Source organism: Phaethon aethereus (assembly GCF_964289735.1).
Source record: "Phaethon aethereus genome assembly, chromosome: 3".
Lineage (NCBI taxonomy): Eukaryota > Metazoa > Chordata > Aves > Phaethontiformes > Phaethontidae > Phaethon > Phaethon aethereus.
Window position 1 is genome coordinate 782710 of NC_138576.1, and position 16851 is coordinate 799560.

At 48.5% G+C, this 16851-nt stretch overlaps 1 protein-coding gene across 1 annotated transcript in view; it reads left to right on the plus strand.

The window, feature by feature from the left end:
* Positions 1-1591: 1591 nt before the first annotated feature.
* Positions 1592-16851, plus strand: part of RAB10 (RAB10, member RAS oncogene family) — a gene marked incomplete at both ends in the record, with an annotated part of 48091 nt that continues 32831 nt past the window's right edge. The window contains one exon of the mRNA XM_081997402.1: positions 1592-1718. Within this exon, the coding sequence (XP_081853528.1) occupies positions 1592-1718 (127 nt within the window). The remainder of the gene's footprint in view (positions 1719-16851) is intronic.

Below are 16851 nucleotides of genomic sequence, written 5' to 3' on the forward strand. Positions count from 1 at the left end.
CAGCCCCTCGCGATGGTGACTCTGCAGCTTGGCTCTTACAGGAGGGTTTGCTCTCCAGTCTGGTAAGAGGGGGAGCTGTGATTGAATGCCCCGACTGCCCAGGTAGCAGCTACCAGGAATTATCTTCACTTCTGCTGATGGTTTGACCCAGTGCCTGCCATGGAGCCGCCTGGATCCACTGCAAACACACTGCGTGCAGGAGGCCCCTGGGCTCCCTGCGGAGGCCAAGTCCCTGAGTCCCCCCTTTCCAGCCCATCGGTTTGTCTGGTTTTCACTCCCCATTTCTGGCAGAGCCTGTACGAGGCTGCCCGGGACGTCCTGCGGCGCAGGGCCCAGCTCCCGGGAGCTGCCTGGCTGTTTGTGCTCAGGGCCCTGGCACGGCCTTCGTCCCCCGGCAGCGATGCCACGGCGGTGCCCGTCCCCAGCCAGTGCCGAGCTCAGACCGGCTCTCGGCAGGCGGGCAGCCGCTGTGGGGCTGGGCTTACCGCCCCTCGCCTTCCCCGGGAGGAGGAGCGGGGGGTCCAGGGCCCAGGCCCCGTGTGCTGGGCCCGGTGGCAGTGGCTCAAGCTGCAGGCGGCGCCAGCTGCAGGTGGCCTGGTGAGGCTCGGCTGGGGCAGGCGGGGCCCAGGCCAGGGAGGCCGCCGGCTGCAGCGGCGGGTCCCTGAGGGGGCTGGCAGGGCCCGGGAACACCGCGGTAGGGCTACCGGGCCCAGGGCCTGTCTCGGGGCAGAGGGGGGAGCACCGGAGCCGGGACGGGGTGCCCGTGAGGAACCGGCACCACCTCAACCCGCCCGCCGCCAGGGGGCGGCCTCCGCCCCGCCGCCCCCCGCCGAGGGTCGCGCTCGAGCCCTGCGCACCCCCCGCCCCCGTGATGTCACCCCGGGGGAGGAGGCGAGACTGGCAGGCGAGCGTCACCCAATGGGAGGCTCGGCGAGCAAGGCGGGGAGGCGGGACTTCCGCCGCCGGCCGGCCGGCGCAAGGGTGGGAAGGCGGGTCCGCCACCGCCCCCCTCAGGCCCCGCCCTGGCGCGCGGCCGGGAGCGCGGGTGGCGTCACCACGCCGGGGTTCTGCGGCGGGCCGCGGGCGCGCGCGCCGTCTGCCCTCCCTTGCAGCCCCGTTGCCGCCAGGGGCGCGCGCGCTGACGTCAAGGGCGTGCGCGCCCCCGCCTGGAGGCCTGCGCGGTTACCGAGCGGCGCGCGCAGCCTCGGCAGCGCCTGTGAAGGAGCCGCCGCCGTCCCGGAGAGCCGCGCCGGGCCGGGCCGGGCCGGGCCGAGCCGAGCCGAGCCGAGCTGAACCGCATCGTGGGGTTATGAGGCCGGGCGCCGCCGCCTCCCCGTGAGGAGCAGCGGGCCCGTGGCGGCGCGGGGAGCGCGCGAGGCGCCGGGGCCGCCCCGCGACAGGAAGCCATTTTGTGGGCCCCCTCCTCCTCACTCTCCACCTCCTTCGCCGCCGCCCTCGCGAGCGGCGCGGCCGGTGCTGCCGGCCGGGGTGGGCGGGCGGACCCGCGGCGGGGGCGCCCGGTGACCGAGGGCGGCGGCGGGGGGGGCGAGCAGGGGGCCAGAGCGGGCGGCGGCGGCCGCCGCGCCTCCCCATGGCGAAGAAAACCTACGACCTGCTCTTCAAGCTGCTCCTCATCGGGGACTCGGGCGTCGGCAAGACCTGCGTGCTCTTCCGCTTCTCCGACGATGCCTTCAACACCACCTTCATCTCCACCATCGGTCAGTGCCTGTCCCGCGGGTCCGGGCCCGCTCCGGCGGCTCCTGCAGCCCTCCCCGGGGGCTGCACCCCGGCTCTCTGCCTTGCCTCTCGCAGCTTTTGGTCGTGTTTGCTGCTCTTGTGTCAGCACCCGCCTCCCAGCGTCCCCGGGGACCCCCGCCTGTGTCCCCCACCCTGTGTCCCCCACCCTGCCGCCTCCTCGCTGTCGAGATGAAATCCGGGGAGAGCCGGCCGCCCTGGTCACACCCGGCACCCGCTTCGCCTCTGCTGCAGGTTTGGGAAACCAAACCATGGTTTGGTTTCTCTCTGCAGTTGATCGCGGCCGTTTTCTCCGCTGTCGGTGACTCTGAGCGACCCACTCTTTCCCTCCCTTGGGGCTTGTTGGCAGTTTGACCCCCACACCCTCTGCCAGCCACAGCGAGAGCCCACCCAGCTCTTTCCCTTGCTGCTTCGTCTCTCGCCCCTGCACAGGCGAGGAGGGTTGCCATCCCTGCACAGTATCTTCACCGCTATTGATGTGGCTTAGCAGGAATGATGACACTTGTGGGTGGGGTCTGTTTTCTCACCCAACAAAGCTGTCCTTCCCTGTCTGTGAGTGAGCCGCCGGGCCTCTGGCAAAGCTGACTTTAGCTCTTCGTTGGTGTGCAGCTCCTGACTAAGGTAGTTTCTTTGACGTCGTGAAGGAAGGCCATGTATTTTTCTAGGTTTTCCTTTCTCCATTTAATCTGTGCTGTGAGACTGGCCTTGTACCTAACATTCTTTCTCCCTAGCTCTGTCATAGTGGTTCGTTTGTCTTCTTCTGAAGATGGTCTTCTTCTGCAGATGAAGAGGTCAGGTCAGCAGCTTCAAACTTAGGTGACTGACTCTGGCAATTTAAGAGAATTCATGCTTCCATTCTTTCTTGCAGTACCCACTGGTGTAACGTGCAGATAACTTATCAAACATCTGGAAAAAAGAAGATACGGGGGGGGGGCTTTGAATTGGATCTGTCTCTGTGCTTGATATAAAACCCTTAAATGATTGGCCATACAGCTGTTCTCTGAGGGTAGGAGAACAGAGTATCAGTGTAAATCTTAGTACTAGGTGTAAGTATACTCCTGTATATTTCCTCATTGATGTCGAAACTTCACCCTAAAAATTTCAGCTCAGACTACAGATGTAAAAAGATGCTCTTAAGCAAGCCTTGGGTAATTTGAAGTGAAAGAAAGTATATTTGGGACAACTAAGTGTCAAGACACAGTTGTTGCCTAAAGGCTCTTTGGGCCTCAACTTGGGGTTTTGCTTAATTGTTTGGGGGGAGGGGTGCATGACAGTTGTTTAATCTTGTCTCTTAACATTGCATACCTTGACTATGGAAGGCAGTATTTATTTTGCTGCCGTGGCCATAGCGTAATTCTGTGCCACTTGGCAAATCCTCGCCTGGATCACATGGTGTTTGTTGCTTTCTGAGTTTGCTGGGAAGGTTTACTTCAATTCTCAAAGTTAAAAATAGTCAATGTCTTAGTTAAGAAGTCAGCGGATATATGGTGGCTCTTGCTCCAGAGAGCTTGTGCATTTAGTGATTAGAGATTTTAGTAATTAGTTCTTGGTCTGTATGACTGCAGTTTTTGAGCATTCAAGCAGAATACCAGCCGGTTTAGTAGCGAGTGTGCACGTGCAGAGTTTGGAAGCATTTCTCAATGGTCAAACCAATTTAGTAGGTATTTATTTCTGGAGTACATAAAAGAAACTGTTTGTAGTGCATGTACACCACAGAATCACTAGGTTGGAAAGGACCTTTAAGATCATCAAGTCCAACCATTAATCCAGAACCACCATGTCCCCTAAACCATGTCCTGAAGGCAAACAAGTTTTATTTCCTAAATTCTGATCTGATTGTCTAGTTATGGTAGCTGTGAACACCACTTGATGACTGGTTGGTGTGTCAGAGTGTGTCAGACCTGTGTCTTCATGGTGGGATTTATCAGACTTTGGGGGTACAAATAGGTTTTCCATGTGGTGCTGAATTCCAGGCGCTTAACTGTCCAAAGATGGCTTAAATGTATTGTTTCCTTAGTTCTTCTGTAAGTAATTGGTTAATGAGGAAACCTGGTGGGAAAGTGTCCTGTGCAAGCAGTGTCAGTTGAAAGGAAAACTACGTTAGTGCCTTTAAAAAGCAGCCCCTTCAGAAACATGAAGGAAAAAATCTTGAACTGGGTTAAAACACCTGTCTGCTTAGTTGTTCTCCGCATTATTACAACAAAGCAGTTGAGTAACCTGTCTGAAAATATTATCCCAAATTACCACTGGTAACTATGGTTTTTAGACTTTCTCAGGTTTTCCTCTGCCGCAGCAGTGACAGTAACAATGGCAATCCAGCGATGTAACACAGAGCCTGAAAAGGTGCTTTGCCTGGCGGTCCCTGCTGTGATAAATTCTGCCACAGTAGCAGCACAACTTGGTCTGGTTTTGCAGCTGGAAGAGGAGAGTTTCAGGAAAAACCTCAGATGGAGTCTTTGACCTGTAGCAACAAGGAAATACTATTTCCAAAGCACTTGTGTACACAGTAGATGACATTGAATGTGACTGGCTTATTGGCTGAATCTCTCCTTATATTTAAAAAAAATAGTAATACTTGGTAACTTGTTAGCTCTGATTCATGCTTTTGTGTTTACACTGAGCTCCACCAAGAACCTGAGGTAGTCAAGCCTCTAAAATGTACAGTAGTACTGTTGGCTGTAAGCAGGGACTGGTTCGGTCTCTCTAGTCTTTATAGGAAAAGATGGATCTCAAAGAATATTGAAACTAGCCCATGTATATAGCATACGAGGGGTGGGAAGTGTTTTAATTCTGTAAAACCAAAGGCTTGTCTACATATGTAAGTAGGTGAAGATACAATAATAATGTATTTCTACTTCACATTAGTAACTTACATTTGCTTACTTTCATCTTTACACATTTTAAGGACTGATTAAGTGTGATCTGTGATGGCAATTTGGATATCATTTACTAGAAGTGTAATTTGGTATACTCTCTTTAACGTTTGACTTTGAATCACTTCAATCTAATATTTCAAGCTAAAACAGCGGTTAAGCTTTTGGATGTGATGAGGTGCATGTGTGAATGATTTCATTACCCTGTCTAGAGGTACTATAAATAATCCAGATTGCTCTTCTGCAAGAATCCCTAAGTCACCGTAACCTCCCCAGAGAGAGCAGAGGCCTTGTCCTCAAATGCTGTGTTGCTGTTTTGAGGTAGAAAGGGAGTAAATTCTAGGAGACTTAATCTATCACAAACCATCCCTGTTTTTTAATAGCTCTTCAGTAATTCTGTGGCGCAAAAATCATTTTAATGGTATTTCTCTCTTTTTTTTGGGGGGGGGGTTTGGTTTTTTTGTTTTGTTTTAGAAATTTCAGTTGTGCCCTATGGATGCTCTACAGTTGGGTCAGGTCTGTCAGTGGTAGCTGTTCTGGGCAGTGGTGTTGCTCCCTGGTGCTCCTAAGCACTGAGTACTGGAGGCTTCTCTTAGACTGCTACCTGGTCTCCCCTCTCCCCAAATGTGACTCATTTTAGTGTTTTTTCTGCTGCCACTCATGCTACCGGCAGATTTCTTTATTTTTAATGTTAAAAATGTTAGTGTAAGTAACTTCAGTCAATGTGTACTTGAGATCTTAATTTTCTTTAGTAATTTTTTTATTGGCATTCAACGTGTCAAGCTGATGACAGTTTGACATGAAGCGTTGAAAAATGATCTGTTGGAGCTCTGCGGGCAGGCTTTGTGAAGCTGTTCGGGGTCAGCAGGTAAAGCGCTGGCCTTCGCTGCCTGGGCATAAGCGGGCGGAGAGGGCTGTTCTTGCAAGGATGGCTGTCTAAAATTTTGAATGTCGAAACTGAACTCAAGCATATAATTGCTATTGTTTGACTAAGTAAAATGCAAATTAAGATGAGTCACAAAAAATGTTTTCCCATGGAATCTGACTACCTCTAGTAATGTGCTCAAGAGAACAAAAGCGTGTGTGATCGTTGTGAGGTTCCCTCCAAATGCCACTGATGTAGGGAAAGCTTCCGTGGACTTAACTCATACTGAAGATGCAGTTGTGTTCTGTGTTTCTGGTCTTTACTTGTGCTGACTGCAACTTCACAAATCCAAAGGGGGGGGGGGAAAAAGCAGTATGATTTTTGAGGTTTGATCACCCCATATTTTATTCTGAACGCAGCAAGGTCTTGATGCCAAAGCTGTGCTAGGAGTGTGCAAAACGATATTCTTTTAAATGCAGAGGTATATGAAAACTACTTTCTGATGAAATCCTTTTTTTCCTCAGTTTTTTTATTTCTTTGGCCTTTATTGGAGGTGATCTTGAGTTGGTGAGCACTTGCTTTGGAATCATTGCTTATTGGTACATTTAAGCAGTGAAATATTTTTAAAAATATGTCCTCAGATATCAAAATTAGTAAATATAACAAGTTTCTTCATACCTCTCATGAAATTTTGTTTGCCCATGATTGTGATATATTAATATTGGGAAGGAAGGAGTCCCAGGAGAGAATGGGGAAAAATTTGGTCGATTGTGGGAAAACAAACTAGACGGAAATTATGTTTTGAATTGTGAAAATGCTTTCAAACGTATGGTGGTTGCAATGAAGCTGGAAAAACAAGTAGTTTCTGGGATCCAAAGAAAAAGTATTACTACAGCAGTTGAAAGTACTGGCTTGCTTTTTCCTGATATTCCTTTTTCTGTCTCATATCTATAGCTTGTTGGTGCAGCAAGCAACTTTGAATTTTGTTTATATTGTGCCCAGGCTGTGGGTTCAGTCTGTATCTGACTCCTGGCATGGAGCACGTGAATTAGAAAGAAAACAAAAACCCTAAAGAACAACAAATCACCCCCCTAACAAAAACGCCACCCCAGCTCCTGTTCAGTCATTTCCATGACATGGAAATCATCAGGCAGCAAGAGATGAAAAACCATTTCTACCTAGAGGTAATTGAGCTGTAAAACTTGCTGTCATGGGAAATTTTGGAGGGGAAAGTGCAGAATCACAGCAGGGTTTGGGTGGGAAGGGGCTGTTAGAGGCCATCTAGTCCCACCCCTGCAGTGAGCAGGGACATCTTCACCCAGAGCAGGTTGCTCAGAGCCCCGTCCAGCCTGACCTGGGCTGTTTCCAGGGATGGGGCATCCACCACCTCTCTGGGCAACCTGGGCCAGGGCTTCACCACCCTCGTTGCCAAAAATTTCTTCCTTAGATCTGGTCTAAATCTCCCCTCTTTTAGTTCAAAACTGTTACCCATATAAATGGGTTCAGAATGAAAGTAGAAAATTGAGGTGGATCCATCAGTGGCTGTGGGACGTGATGCTCCAGATACAGTCTTGAGCTTGGGAATCCCCTCAGCTCTTGGTTGCTGAAGGCTGAACAGATTCTCTTTGGCCTGGAGAGAGTGGTTCTCCTCATCTCTGCTGGGATGCCCAGGAGAAGGGTTACAGAGCAAATTGGACTTACGGTGTGATACAGTATGATTGAGGGTGTTTTGGTTTTTGTTAATCTAGGGCCATGGATAATGAGCAGCTGTTTTGCTTGTGTGTGCCTCATGGCGCTGGTGAGAAGCGTGTGGATGGTGAAGAGCTGAGGAACTGAGCTGGCTGGAAACTTTTTTTTTAACATAGCTATTTTTTCAGCTGAGCTGGATCAGTTGCCTGATCTGTCGTCTTATGTTACCGTATAAATCTGTACTGGCAGAGTGCATAGGGCATCTGGGGACATGGAAACACCGGAATAGGTGGCACTCGTACTGAAAATTCACTTTTAGGGTTGCAGTTCCATGGTACAAAGCGCTTGGCAGCAGCCCCTCCCTGCCCCCAGTATGAAACAAACCCTAAACTGGGCTTGCTCCTCTCCCTGTGCTGCTGCTGTCACTGCCTCAGGGCAAAACCGGTTAGTGAAGGGTGAGAATGCTCCTGAGCTCCCTCTCCAGGCACATACCTGTGCGGTGGCAGCACAGGACACGTAGCCCTGCTGCTCCTTTTTCTGTGTGTCCTTGCACTGACATGCTATTTATGTTCAACTGAAACTAATAGGCAGCTGTTGGCTGAATGTGCTAAGTATGATCAGAAGACATGGAGACGAATGGGAAGGAGTGTGTGGAGGTTGGCTGCTCCAGTTAAGCCAGTGCTGTGTCTGGGAGGAGACTGAACTGTCGCTTCAACAGTAAGTGGCAAAGATAAAGAGTGGATGAAGTTGCTAATGTTTTCTAGGGTAAAGTGTGTTTTGGATTCGGTGCATAGGTGCAGCCTTCATTTTAGGAAACCAAGGACTGGTTTTTAGTGCCTTGTTGAGTGATAAGCACAACTGGGCATGCAGAGAAGTGTTTTCATCTTGACTTCTTGATTTACCTCTTTCAAAAGAAAAATCTGTTACTCCTCTCTCATTATCCTGAGAAAATGCTTAACCTTTTCTACCTATCAGTAAAGTTAATACTGATATTTAAATAGAGAATCTGTTGATGAGAGTCTATTGGTAAATACTTCATCAGGGGATTGGAAAAAAAAATAATCCTAACTCAAAGGTGTTTTTTTAGGTTGTGTTGCAGATGTTGCTGCCTGTAGTCCAGCGGTGCTGCATGCGTGGGGTTTTGTCTTGGCAGGCCACGCTGACTGTACCTGCTCCTGGCAGCCCTCGGGAGCAGGGTGTGGGCTGCTTCCACCGTTCGGATGGCAACAGCTTGCTCTTGTCCTCCTCCTTTCTGGAGCTGAGGAAGGGCAGCATGTTCTTGCTTGTTAGCGGCGGCATGGAGGGAAGAGCAGGAGAATCTCGGGAAGGATGACAGCTGGGAGCGGGCTGCTCCTGCCAGGGAACTTCATCCCACCTGGGGATGAGAAATGCCTGGGAAAGATGTTGGATGAGAGCTGGTTGCACGGATTCTCCTGGCAGCGGCAGCCGGTGCCCGTTTTGCTACATGACCTTCTGATGACACGGGGAGAAGGATTTTGGGTAACCCTGGTGAGGAGGTAAGGTACTTCAGAAACGCTTTGTGAAGAATGGGCTTGTCACATTCCCAGTCCTTTGGGAATTCCGTGTCTGGCCCTGGGGAAATGAGAAGGGGACCAGAGCTGCTGCTGCAAGTCTTCTTGAATGTTTAGTGTTTTGGTACAGCTTAACTGTGTGGGTTTTTCTTTTCTGCGTAGGTTTAACTAGAAGTCTTGTGTGGGTTTAACTAGAAGTCTCTGCATGTTTTTCTTCTTTTCTGTAGCTAAAACAACTCGAGGCTTTCTTTCCCACTGGGATTGTGACTGTTTTATAATGCGTAACCTGGAGAAGTACCCATTTGTGTCTTGCATTTCCAAAATCTGACTTAATGCTCCCTGAGAGAGGCCTGCTTGTTTGATTGCCATTAAGCATGGAATACCTACACTGGCATACAGACCTGTACAGCTTTTTCCTCACGGATGCTTTTCAAACTGGTGTTCTTTCATATTCAGACTGATGATTAGCTCTACAGATAGCAGATACGCTGAAGCAGCTGTTGGACTGGGGGGAGTGCTGGCAACAGTCTCTTCCCGATAATGTGGGTCTGGTGTTGACGTACTGCTTTATGTACTGGGAGTCCCTTTAGTACCACAATCCGACAGGGCTGTGATCAGCATCATCCTCAGTGGGAGGCCATCTTGGCCCAAGATCTGAGCTTCAGAACCCTTAAAAGACGTGGTTATGAAGATGGGTAGTACTGTGATAACTTCATCTGTTTACCGTTTTATGTCAGGGTACGGTACTGCTTCCTTGCCTGTCCTTTGATTTATGAGGCTATCAGAAGGTTTGTTAAAGCTGGTCTTGTCAAGTTGTGTCATCTGTGGCTTATGAGATCAAACTCTTGTGACTGTTTTGTGGCAACATTCATGTCATCCCGAATAAAAAGTTATTCTGCCCTCTGAAATGGTTACGTCTTAACTTGGTCTCACCAGCATTTCAGTCTTCTAGAGTAAAGGTGATTTTACATTTTACTTCAGAAGTTCAGTTATTAACTTCAGGCATATGAATTTAACCTGTTGATACCTCATGTATTGATGGGCTAAGTGTCGTCTTGCCTGCCCTTCTAATTGTAGGCATGTTGCCTGGTCTTCCTCACCACCAAATCTCATGGGCAGCTGGCTTCCATGTAGGTAACCAACTTCATTGCGCTTCTTAAACTATTTTGCTATTGCAGATTTATAGTAAATGTCTAAACTGTGATAATTAAATATTGGTAGCAGTATCTAGATGCTACCAGTTCCTTAGGTAGCAATCTTAATTTCACACCTTCCAAAGGCTTGCTGCAGCCTGCCTCTTTCCTCTTCCCTTCTTTTCTGAAATGGGATTCCTCTAGCATAACTAGCTCGTTAAAAGCTGAACTGTCAGCATGGGCTAGCTATCTAGGCTCCTTCTGTAATTGGGGCGAAGGAAAATAAGAAACTCCATCTGTCTGAACATGGCAGTCCGTACGCGTGCTTCTCTGTCACTTTAGAAGAAGCCTAGATGTGTGGCTCAAATATAGCTGTCTAATTGTTGGTTAAATGAATCCCACTGACGCTTCTGCTTCATTAAATATGCTGTGAAATGCTTTCATCTCAACATAACTTTTTGATCTTGCCAGTAAACAACAAAATGATTTTTTTTTTCCCTAGCTACTCGAGTTTCTGGCAAAAAAATAGATACTTCTGGCTAGTTCTTTGGGTTTTGTACTTAATGATGGTATGTTTAGGACAGCTGGGACCAGAAATGTAAGTTCTCTGGAAAATCTGGTGCTTCTTATTCCTGCTTCAGTGAGCAGAAATGCTGGTGGTTTGCATGAAGGAGGCTCAGAAACTCCACCTGCGAGTGTTAGACTGCTAGTGTCTGCTCAGTCGTGGTGGCCATGTGCCACAGGGCATGTGCCCTGGCGTGCTTTAGACCTTGACCCAGCTGGAGAACCAGGAGGATGCAGCTGCCCAGGTTTGGGTCCCAGGCCTGAGGCCACTGCTGAGGGCAAGAAGCAGTGGACACAAGTGTCAACAGGGAAAATTCAACCTAGGTATTAGGAATCACAGAATCACTAGGTTGGAAAGGACCTTCAAGATCACCAAGTCCAACCATTAATCCAGCGCCACCATGTCCCCTAATCCATGTCCTGAAGCGCCACATCCACACGTTTTTTGAACACTTCCAGAGATGGTGATTCCACCACCTCCCTGGGCAGCCTGTTCCAATGCCTGACCAACCTCTCAGTGAAGAAATTTTTCCTAATATCCAATCTAAACCTCCCCTGGCGCAGCTTGAGGCCATTTCCTCTTGTCCTATCACTAGTTACTTGGGAGAAGAGACCGACACCCTCATCGCCACAACCCCCTTTCAGGTAGTTGTAGAGAGCAATAAGGTCTCCTCTCAGCCTCCTCTTCTTCAGACTAAACAGCCCCAGTTCCCTCAGCCGCTCCTCATAAGACTTGTGCTCCAGACCCCTCACCATCTTTGTTGCCCTTCTCTGGACACGCTCCAGCACCTCAACATCCTTCTTGTAGTGAGGGGCCCAAAACTGAACACAGTATTCAAGGTGTGGCCTCACCAGTGCCGAGTACAGGGGCACAATCACTTCCCTACTCCTGCTGGCCACACTATTCCTGATACAGGCCAGGAAAATATTGTCATGAGGGTGGTCTGTGACTGGACCAGAAATGCAGACAGCTAATGGGACTGCTGTCCTTGGGATAACGAAAATATTTCTAGAAGAGACCCCAAGCCAACGAGTTAGCATGGCCCTGCTGTGGCTCCATGCTCCATAGCCTGCCTTGGAATTATTGTTGGTCCTGGATGCCAGGACAGGACCTGCGTTGGGGATCTGAATTCCCCATGTCTGTTAGAGCCACTGCTGTATCAAAAGCACTACAGCCTGGAGAGATTCCTGCTGGAAGTCGTCTTTTGATCTTCAGAGCATTAGGTAATGGCCACCAGCTTTGTAAAGAGCTTCTAACAAAGTAGTTTCTTAAGAGGTAGAAGAAACAACTGATAAAGAAGGCATGTGATGTCTTGCTCAGAGCAAGTTCAGGTGCTCTTCATCTAGCTTGTGCAGGAGCTTCAGCAGTGCTGCCGAACGCGGAGCAGGTGACTCTCTGGTCAGAGTTGCTGTCAGCATTGTGGTTTCTCACCCTGCAGCACCGTAAAACTGTCCTTTAACCTCAGTTCTTTCCATGTAAATCCTGATGTCATTTTCTAGCACAGTCCCTTTCAAGAGCGTAGTTGGGTGCTTTGTTGCAGAATGGATGTGGGATACAGGGAGCTAGAGCAGGTCCTTTGCTGAGGCAGGATGGCTGACTGCGGCCGCTCCTGGCTCCCTTCAGTGCAAAGGGGAATGGGTTTATTCCATGAAAATTGAGACCGGCAGTCTCTGTTTGCCTTGCAAGTGAGCTTCTGTTCTCATCATCTTGAAGCACAGTGCCATTTCACTGGAGTTGAGAGCTGGCAAGCTGCTAGCTTGAGGCTTTTTCCCTCTTGTTGGGGGAAATGTATGCTAACCTTGTTGCAGCATACAGCAAACTAACGAATACAAACGAGTCGTATGGCCTCCGGTGCTGCCTTGGGAGAGGCCAATGTTTTGGGGTAGCAATAACTTTTGATTCTAGGTGTGTCGTGTGACATTCTTCCAGGTTTCTTCCACCCTTTCAAAAGTATGCAATTCCTATTTCTCAGGCTCTCTTTATGCATTCCATTTGAGTGTCACAGGATCAGTAACAGCTAAAAACTTGCTGACAAATGTGATGCTTCTGGGCAATATTGTAGCAATAGGCCTTTTTTTTTTTTACTTCATTTTTTTTACTTCAAACTTTTTTCCTGACAACACTGCCATTCATCTCACTGGCTGGAGAGCCTAGAGGTTGCGTGGAAACATCTGGGGTTACAATACTTGATCCCCTCCAAGAGCAGGGAGTTGGAGGAGCTTTCATCATCATGCTGTGCCGTATAGCTTGACGGGTGGCAGTTGTCTTACAGAGTCCTAGAATTTGGTTTAAACCAAGGATAAGTACCTGCTGCTGTGCTTTGACTCTGTGAAGTTTCTGTGCTGCTTGATGGTGAAGGGTTCATAAATTAAAACATTCTATGAAACTTGAGTATTGCAGTGTATGTGCAAGTTGATATTCAGTAACTGAAAACATCGTAAGTCATATGGCAACTGCTTCAGTTAAATACGTATTGAACTGTAGTGATGTAGTGCAAGCAATGGAGCTTCAAAGTTGAACATACTATATTTAACACGACACAATACCATCTTTTGGAGTCTGTGTAGGAAATAAGAGGTGTGTCCTTAACCAGCAATTCCGTATTGAAAACTTTACGCAGAAAGGGCTGGCTCACAGCTTATCTCCAACCCTCTTGTAAATGGGAATGTGCTTCCAGGCTGCAGTGCTCGGTGCATTAGTAGTGTCAGTGCATATCTAATGCTAACAATGCCAAAACTTCACTTGCGGCTGTAGTCTAGGTAGCTTGAGTTAGGGTACTTTCATAAATAAGGGTAATATTTTCTGTTTGTAAGGAAAGAAACTTGGTTTACCAGCAATAAGTAGTCACTGAAAAGCACGTGCCTTCTTTTCAGTGAGTTGGAAGAGGTGGCTGGTAGACTGTTTCACCAGAGAAAGCATTTAAAACTTCAAGTGCAGTAATTACCTGGGCCTCATGAAGCTGCACTGCCTTAAAATCTTTGAAAAACTTAAGATTTACTGTGAAGCACGTAAAGCATTACAAGCTTTCATTTCTCAAATACTGATAGTGCTGCATCATGGAAGCAAATGTCAAAATCTCTTTGGAAACGATTGGAGAATCACCGATTCCTCAGTTTTGCTGCTGTAAGTTTGAAATCCTTGTGTAGTACCTTTGGGGGTGTTTCAGTGTATTTTATCTTTCATCTGCTGGTGTGGCTGAAACTAATCAAATGTAGGTCAGTGGGTTCTGCTGAAAGTGCATGTTCCAGCAAGTTGTCTGGTTGGTGAATGTAAGTGATGGTCTCTCCTTGCTCTCTTCGGTAGTTATAGCAGTAAGGAGTTTTAATTCTTGAAACAAGAAGTAACTGGTCTGAGTTTCTGCACTGCAGTAAGTCGTAGTTACGGAAGTTGTGAAGGCTGAGAGGCTGCTGGGCACTTCTTGAGCTTCTAAGTATTTATAACAGGTTGACCGGCTGAATCTTTTTAATGACCTCCAAGACACTGTACCTGCCTCTTTGACAAAGCTAATGATTTTCCTGAATCAATCTACTTCCCTTTGCTTATGTATTATCTGTCTGGTCAATCTGATGGGTATAAATTAGCCAGGGTAAGTGTTAACTTGAATTTTATTTTTATATAACTTGAAGACAAAATTACTGTTACACCGAGTAGTGACAAATTTCTGTTTCATAGATAGAAGCCGTTTGTGTGGAAAGCAGATTCATGTACCATATTTATTTTCTAGCTAACAAATATAGCATAAGTAGGCTGACATGCATAAAAAATTATTTAATTGGCTGTGATTGAACTTGAACATACTTAGTGCGCATGCTTGGTGGTTTAGAGCAGAATTCCAATTAGTTGTGAATTTTTGCGTGGACTGTTGGCTTCCTGGAGTCCAGACCTTTCCCTGACATGATTTTGGGTATGGGACCTACCGAGCTACGCTGACAAAGGGGTTCACAGGGAGGTATGGCTGCTTCATGTGATGCCCTCTCTAAAAATACGTGCTGGTAAAGGTGGCTGGCAGAACTCTGCTACTTGGGCCAGAATTTTATTGAGTATATTAGAAAATGAAAGATGTAATGGCAGAGAATTAAATCATCCCTCAAACCTGGAATTAACCGACACTAAGCAGAGATTATTGCTGCATGGGAAGAACTCTGAAATGAGTACTGTTTCTTGCTTGAGCTTAATTTCCTTTTTTTTTTTTCCTTACTACCTTGTGAATAAAAACCTTATTGTCTCTTTTGTCTCTTGGTATGCATAAAACATCACTAAAATAGTTCCTTTGTTCATTTTCTTTTGTTTGTGGGAGCCTTGTGTAAGGTTTAGCGGCTGGAATAACAAAATGATAAAGTTTCTTTTTTCTGGAAGAAGTGACTGCTTGTGTTGAAACTGTATGTGGTCCCATAGACCTAAGTGGCAGTGTAGGTGGTGTCAACAGGAAGCTTTAGGTTTTTTTCTGAGCAGAGATTTTTTTTTTTTTACATGTGAATTTGAACTGTATTTTCACATAACTTCTGAAATTCCTTTCCTGGAAGGATATCTTGCTGGGAGGCTGTTACAGACCACCCAACCAGGACAAAGAGACAGATGAGACATTCTATAAGCGACTGGCGGAGGTCTCACATTTGCTGGCCCTTGTTCTTGTGAGGGACTTCAACCTACCGGACATCTGCTGGAAGTATAACACGGCAGAGAGGAAACAATCTGGGGGGTTTCTAGAGTGTGTGGAGGATAACTTCCTGACACAGCTGGTGAGTGAGCCCACCAGGGGAGGTGCCTTGCTGGACCTGCTGTTTACAAACAGAGAAGGACTGGTGAGAGATGTGGTGGTCGGAGGCCGTCTTGGGCTTAGCGACCACGACATGATAGAATTCTCAGTTGTGAGCGAAGTAAGGACAGGGGTCAGCAAAACTGCTATCATGGACTTCCGGAGGGCAGACTTTGGCCTGTTCAGGTCACTGGATGAGAGAGTCCCTTGGGAGACAGTCCTGAAAGACAAAGGGGTCCAGGAAGACTGGACAGTCTTCAAGAAGGAAATCTTAAAGGCGCAGGAGCAGGCGGTCCCCATGTGCCGTAAGAAGAGCTGGCGGGGAAGGCGACCGGCGTGGCTGAACAGGGAGATTTTGCTGGGACTCAGGGAAAAGAGGAGAGTTTATCACCTCTGGAAGAAGGGGCAGGCAACTCATGAAGAGTACAAGGATCTCGTTAGGGTCAAAAAAGCCCAGCTAGAGCTCAGTCTGGCTACAGTCATAAAGGATAATAAAAAATGCTTCTACAAATATATTAACAACAAAAAGAGAGGCAAGGAGAACCTCCATCCCCTACTGGATATGGCGGGGAACATTGTCTCCAAGGACGAGGACAAGGCTGAGGTACTTAATGCCGCCTTTGCCTCAGTCTTTAATAGCCAGTCCAGGTATCCACAGGGTTTTCAGCCCCCTGAGCTGGAAGATGGGGATGGACAGCACAAGAACACGCCCATAATCCAGGAGGAAGCAGTTAAGGACATGTTAAACCACCTGGACACACAGAAGTCTATGGGACCTGATGGGATCCACCCGAGAGTACTGAGGGAGCTGGCGGAGGAGCTTGCCAAGCCACTCTCCATCATTTACCAGCAGTCCTGGTTAAAAGGGGAGGTCCCAGAAGACTGCAGGCTTGCCAATGTGACGCCCGTCTACAAGAAAGGCCGGAAGGAGGATCCTGGGAACTACAGGCCTGACAGCCTGACCTCTGTACCAGGGAAGATCATGGAGCGGTTGGTCTTGAGAGTGCTCACAGGGCACGTGCAGGACAACCAAGGGATCAGGCCCAGCCAGCATGGGTTCATGAAAGGCAGGTCCTGCTTGACCAACCTGATCTCCTTCTATGACCAGGTGACCCGCCTAGTGGATGAGGGAAAGGCTGTGGACGTTGTCTACCTGGACTTCAGTAAAGCCTTTGACAGCATCTCCCACAGCATTCTCCTGGAGAAACTGGCGGCTCGTGGCTTAGACAGGTTTACTCTTCGCTGGGTGAGGAACTGGCTGGATGGCCGAGCCCAGAGAGTCGTGGTGAACGGCGTTAAATCCGGCTGGCGGCCAGTCACAAGCGGTGTTCCCCAGGGCTCGGTTCTGGGGCTGGTCTTGTTCAATATCTTTATTGATGATCTGGATGAGGGGATCGAGTGCTCTCTCAGTAAGTTTGCAGATGACACCAAGTTGGGTGGGAGTGTTGATCTGCTGGAGGGCAGGAGGGCTCTGCAGAAGGATCCAGACAGGCTGAATCGATGGGCTGAGGCCAACTGTATGAGGTTTAATAAGGCCAAGTGCCGGGTCCTGCACTTGAGTCACAACAACCCCACACAACGCTCCAGGCTTGTGGAGGAGTGGCTGGAGAGCTGCCCAGCGGAAAGGGACCTGGGGGTGCTGGTTGCCAGCCGGCTGAACATGAGCCGGCAGTGTGCCCAGGT